The sequence below is a fragment of the Magallana gigas genome, chromosome 3 (assembly GCF_963853765.1).
Source record: "Magallana gigas chromosome 3, xbMagGiga1.1, whole genome shotgun sequence".
NCBI classification, from domain to species: Eukaryota; Metazoa; Mollusca; class Bivalvia; order Ostreida; family Ostreidae; genus Magallana; species Magallana gigas.
Genome location: NC_088855.1, coordinates 21,831,574 through 21,838,102, shown reverse-complemented (window position 1 = coordinate 21,838,102; position 6,529 = coordinate 21,831,574). Strand labels below are relative to the sequence as shown.

General features: G+C 33.4%; 1 protein-coding gene across 27 annotated transcripts in view; it reads left to right on the top strand.

Moving 5' to 3' along the window:
* LOC105332649 (CAP-Gly domain-containing linker protein 1) overlaps positions 1 to 6,529 on the top strand; it is a 40,776-nt gene that overhangs the window by 808 nt on the left and 33,439 nt on the right. For 20 of the 27 annotated variants that reach the window (XM_034482239.2, XM_020069079.3, XM_066078919.1 and 17 more), the window contains exons 2-3: positions 2,228 to 2,302; positions 4,899 to 5,022. In XM_034482239.2, coding sequence (XP_034338130.2) covers positions 4,899 to 5,022 — 124 coding nt within the window. In that variant the 5' untranslated portion in view covers positions 2,228 to 2,302. Of the gene's footprint in view, positions 1 to 1,771; positions 1,913 to 2,227; positions 2,303 to 3,506; positions 3,892 to 4,898; positions 5,023 to 6,529 lie in introns of those variants that run through there. The other 7 variants (XM_034482236.2, XM_020069078.3, XM_066078905.1 and 4 more) reach the window with 6 other exon arrangements.

The window sequence follows — 6,529 nt, the reverse complement described above, 5'->3', positions numbered from 1 at the left end:
CATGCTTTGGTGTGTGCACAAATGGTTGTTTATGAAAAAGTTGTTGCAATATTATGTTATTTTAATGTGTTAAAGCATATTTTTTTTTATCTAATGTTATTAAGGAATGAGAATTTTATTAATTGATATACAATAATTATTGAATATGAGATTAAAATCTTAAAATTTATTTAATGAAATTTTAACATTACAGCTAGTTTACACAGGCAGCACTGTGCAAAAGTGGTTGAACTATTAAAGACCATTATACATAGGATGACAATATATGTTCCAATGATACGTCATGTAAATTATTTACACAGAGAAATTTCACAATATGGTGATTGACTTATTATTTTGAATTGTTAAGGCACTTCCCTTCAGCTGGATTATATTTGTAATATATATGCCCTCAGTTTCTTTTCCTGGTTTGAAGTGCATGCTCATGTCGTGTTAAATTTTGTGAACTATTTAAAGACATGTACTATGAGGATTAAATGTGTCAATTCAAAATTTTGTTACATAATGATATTTTGTGTGATATTGATTTGGAGAAGTGTTTAAACTTTGATACATATTTATATTGATCAATGCTTATTAGCTTTTAAGATATTGCTTGATTTCCAAAAAACTTAAAATTCAATATATAAGGGCTTCAAGGTACCGGTACTTGTGTAGACGTCCTTGTTTGGAATTACTCTGTTTGTTTACACATAGCGGTACATGCAGTCAGGTGTCCTTGAAACCCTATCTAATGGATTCATTATCAAAGTTTACATAAACAGTTCACAACATATCAATTACACCTTTCAATAGTGGAACATATTGCGTGTACTGTATTACATTGTATGATGTAGATGTACTATCAAGCCATCAGTTATCAATAGAAAGTTCAAACTGAATTCTAGGAAGACATGGCCAACTGAGATGTATTTTAATGATACTTGCAACTGAAACAGAAAGATGTGATAAACGGTTGATTTTGTGTAGATAGGCTTGAAGGAAGTCATGTTAAATATACCAGCAAATAATGCATTCTAAATTTAATGTTACTGGTAAATTAATTCAGTGCACTAAATTTAATGTTGACCGAAAATTTTCAAATATCTGTTTTTCTATTAGATAATTATGAAGTTAACGATAGTCATTTATTGTTTTTTTTTCATTGAATTTTTATTTTTTAATTGTACGTGATAAATAATGAAATGCTTCTTACTATAAATATAAGACAAATCAATACATTTGTTTTGTTTTCATCTGGTCATAAATTTTCTTGCAAGACTTAAGAATGCTCCCAACAGCTGTTTTCCTGGATTTGAATGAGATTTTTTTTTCAACCGACACTCTCAAGCTCTTGAATTTGTCATCCAAAAGATGACTAAGCATTGCAGCTTGGCAATGCATTCATTTTCAAATGCACACACATTATAAAAAGTCGACTCATTACACCAGATAGGGAAAGAGTTCTAAGATTATCTTGATATTTGTAAGTATTGACATATATTCAATATGTGATGTTGACCTTGAGTCTCTATTGTAGATATAAATCTATGTGTACGATCTAGTCATTTGTAAATTATTTATTGTCATCTAAATGATCTAACCTTTGCAATGAAAGGGTGTATAATTTACTCAGAATTTTTTAATTCCTTAATGTGACTATTTTTAAATTTTGAAATGTTTCTTCTTTTTTTTTTAAACTGGAGACTTATTGAACGGAATTTTGTTTGTAAGAATATCTGTATATAAAAAAAAATTTAATAAAAATTGTGGGAAATATTGCTCCTCCAGGCTTTTTCGTCGAGTGGAAATGAACTATTGAAAAAGTACAAAATTGGCGGAACCTTCCTCATCAAAGTTGATGACACCATTATAATGACTATCAAATATACTGACAGTATTGACGAGGATTTAATATAAAGGCTATATTTAAGTAAGCAATAGATGTTTATCTGGATAAACCTGCACTCGAGCCAATGAATCACTGAATTGTTCATTGATAAAGTGACAGCCCAAGCATTTTTCATGTTCGAAGGACCTCCTTAAAAAACTAACGTACCATGCTTGCTAGTAGAAACGGTACTATCGGTTTGCAGTATGTGTAATACAAAAAGCTTTTCTTATAAGCATTGATAGTTTTTTATGTTTTCGCTAGAAATATTGGCGCTGTCATGAAACATCGAAAGCTAGTTTAAATGGTGCAAAAAATGAATGCCATCTTGATGAGTATTTTTTCTTTTCTTTGAAGGATGAAAGCAGTCTAAACAATGTGAAGAAGAAGATATAAATCGGTCTTATTGTGTGTTGGATTACGACTACAGAGGTAAGCAATGGAGTGTAAATAATGCCAGTGTGCCAAATGCCACAACTACATGTATCATCGTTATACCTCAGATTTGACATGTTGAGAGGGACAGGGATTTTACTCAATCATGTGATATCAATGTAACAGGTTGCAGAGATTTTTTTCAATTACACAGTTATACCGGTAGTGCCTTTATTTGGTCATTAGGTGTAAGTAAAAAATTTTGCCTTTTAAAAAATGTTCTAACAATGAAATGTTAATTTTAATGTATGTATAAAAATAAGTGGGTCAAATAGGTTTGGGAATGTGTGAAGTTGATTTTCATTAAGATACTCAACATGAAAAATAGATCTGGGTGAATTGTGTGAAATTCCATCAATGGCTATCAGTTACAGCAAGGGACGTTTAAAATTCCTGAGATGTCAGAGTCTATGCAGGTGTCATGACAGCTAGGTAGGCTTTAACACAGACAGAAGTCGTCTGTGGACCTATTATTCAGCTAAATCAATAAGGCAGAGCACTAGCTGGTCCATTTGTTTTGGTAAATAGATGTGTATTACCTAAGTGGACTGTGAAAATACACACACATACAGTTTGTTATATGTGGACTATGGAAATACTAGTAAACATACACACACAGGTCGTTACATCACAGTATACAGACACCTGTGCCTGAGGGTCTGGGATGAGGTGAATAGATGTACATACACCTGGATGTGACCTTTACTGACCTCATTTTCTACCTTGCCTTTAGTGTAAACATTTATTTGAGTCTGTCAGGTGGCAATTTTTTTCATGGTGTGAACATCAAGGTGTAACTTTCACCAGGGAAATCGGTGTATTGAGGCCAGACTCTGCAGGTTTATGAAGTACTTCATTAAGTATTAAATGAAATAACGAAAGCCTCTCAGCTTCCAACATTGTTTCCTCTCAGAGATTTTTTCACCCTCACAATATGTGGTATAAACATTGCTAATGAACTTCTTGAATATGTTTTTTACCCTTTTGTTCTCTCTCCCTGTTGGCAATACACAAAGTTGTTTTCCAAAGTTTCGGGACTTCTCCCCTCTCATCCTTGCTCTGGTGCCAAAATATGCTTCGTGCTGATAAGTGATAAATTGCGGAATAGTACTTAATATTATTGCGTAGTGGGTTGCGTATGAAAATAAACAAATCCATTACCTGCTGTAATTCCAAAAAATCAGAGAGGAAAACTCTAGGAAGGATTTGATATTAATTAGGAAAATTTATTAGTGTGGGAATTTTAAGTGAAATTCGTTTATTCTTCCCTGACCCGTGTGTTTAAAAGATGTTGTCTTGAGGATGTAAGTAGATGAGCAGAGATAGGGATGCCGAGAGCAAGGATTACTACACAGGAGAGGCGTGCCGTGATGAATTATGACAGGCTCCCCATAACACAATGTGTGACATTTTTTTGTATTCTGCTCTCGGTAATCGGTGCACCATCTCTTCCATCGTCATTGTTGTGGATCTAGATCATTTACGTTGTTTTCCTCCTCTGATCGGGACTGTCAACAAGTATTCTCATGTAGTGACCGTTTTAACATCCAGGCATTGATTTTTTTATTCCCTCATCAGATTCAAATGTAAGTTGGTTCTCTCAGACAATAGATGTTAATTATCTCTCTGAAATATGACACTTCGGTGTAGTAGTTTAATTTTCATTGACGATTACTGGAGTATTCATGACACATTGATTTAAAAGACCACTCGTATCTGTTTTGGGGGGTCGAGGGTCAGTGGGTTCATTCATTGTCACGACATTTCTGATACTTTGGGGCAGGTTTGTTAGACATTAATCCAGTTATTAAAACAATGGAAGTTAATAGTTCAACCAGATCTCATCAAGATTTGCTGTTGTAAAATGATTTGTCTTGACATGCTCTTGGATATATACTGAATGAATACCTACATTCCAGTGCATACGGTCAAAACTGTAGTTAATACTATTGATTAAGGCACTGAGACGTATTTTCAGGGGCATATTGTGCATAAGTCAGTGGATATTTGGCTAACTCATTGATAGAGAATGTTACAAATAATATTATTGCACATGGCTTAGTTATGTTTGTCTTGATCCCATGGCCGGAATAAAACCAAGGTTAGGGAAAGAAGACAAATGGTGGTGGTCTCTCTGCTCATGAATATTATGACTATTGATTTTGTATTCTCATTCACGAAGCAACATGGGATTAATTCTCTTGTTTTTACAAGTTCAACATATTGATATAAGTAACCAATAGGGGATTCACCTATTCATTGATGGTTTAGTTTTGGGGGATTTTTTTGGCAACAATCAATTTCACCAAGAAAAAAACCCTAAAGTTTAAATTATGTGCAGACGGTCACATATGCACTTCTACATGATGAGCATATCTTTATTTTTAGACAAGTGAGTCAATGAGTATTGATTGAATTTTCTTTTTCAACACAAGACACCAAACAATTTCATATGATCTGAAGGTTTTTGCATTAAGTTGGATTTTAAGGAGGGGGATGCATTTTATTTTTCACAGATTCACGTATTATATGCAAAATCAGATTCTTCATGTATCTTAATGTGAAATTTTCATTGTTTGTTTTGATTTTCTAGATGAGTTTGCCTCGACCTTCGGGGTTAAAGGCCCCCACCAAAATTGGGCGGCCCACCGGGCTTCCCCAGCCCCGATCGGCAGGTACAGGTATCCCCACCCCCGGGTCTGTGCACAAAGCCCAAAGTAAGCCTCCTCCTCACTTTGTCGTTGTACTCTTTTTCACCATGTCGCCTGCTGGCGAGGTCATATGTGATCTGTCTGTCATTGTGGATTATCATTGCTAATAGAACCATTGAATGATTTTATCCATGAGAAGATAGACAAATTGCATTTGATTTTTAAATAAAAATGGGGTTCATTTATCATGCATTTTTTTTCGTAGTTGATATTTTCATTTTCTTTTGTTGATCGAGGCAAGAACAGAAATTATTAGGCATTTTCTTTATGACACTGCATCATTGAAATTCAAAAGAAATATTTAAATAAGACATAAAATTTGAGTGTGTGAATTCACAAAAGTTTTTTTTTTATTAAGTGTATATTTGCATATTTCAAGTGTGTTACACCCTTGTCTTGTCTGGAAGTGATCACTTGAGAATGTACACTTGATAAAATTTGAATGTCAATATCATCATAATGTTAGAAAGTTTAAAATCCTTACCATATCTATAAGGCTATATAAATATTGAACCCCATTTTAAAAAATAAAAGCAAATTCATCGAAAGTTAATTCATCAGGTCTTGAGATTGGGAGTTTTGAAAAGAGAATTGAATGTTGAATTTGCTTTGCTTTTTTTGCTTTTTTGTTTCCTCAAATTCTTTGTGAATGTCTTACTCTGCACACTAGATCTTTTAGCAGTTAATGGCTCAAACATCACCTTTTCTCTGTCCTTGTGCTTGCTCGCACATCTACGATATTTTACTTTCTGTACAAATTCTCATTCCAATTGATGTTTCTGCCATTAATTGAGAAAGAGATCTGCCTTTTTTGTTGTCTGCAGTGCAGTGTTTTATTTTGTTTTCTTTGAAAAAAAAAATAAATGTGTTGCAAAAATGTTTTAGTTTGTTGCTTAAAAGAAAAAGAGATTTTTGTATTGTGAATAACTGTGTGATTTCAACATGAAATAATTGCATGAGTAACTTGTCTTGTTAAAACTGAAGTACATGTATTGGGCAAATGCTGTTTTGTTTTTCCTTTATGTTGTTTTATTCAAACTCAACTTTCTGACTGCGGGTTTAAGGTGGTCGGTTGCATGCATTTTTCTCTGTAGCTCTAAACTTGTTTCTCAGCCATCCCCTCAGATTCTTCACTGTTCTTCAAAATCTTTAAAAAATAATTTTTAAGCGAGATGAATTTACAACTCAATGAAAAATATTTACAGTGTAACTATACATCCACATACATTTTAATTACGTTTTACAGGAAAATACAGGCTGTATGCATTCATGATGTTGTAAATTTCAAAAGGCAAGCATGGCATTGATGTTTTAGCTGAAATTTGATTGCCATAGTAGGCATTTTATGACTTCAGACGTTATTTCAAACAGGAAGAGGATCCTATACCTTACATTTTGATGCAGCAGCAAGTATTTTGGGAAAAGGATATTGAATTTTTCTCCCTACTAAGCACCAAAGACAATATGAGTATTGTACACATTGAACTTTGAGAAATTAAATTATGATAATTTA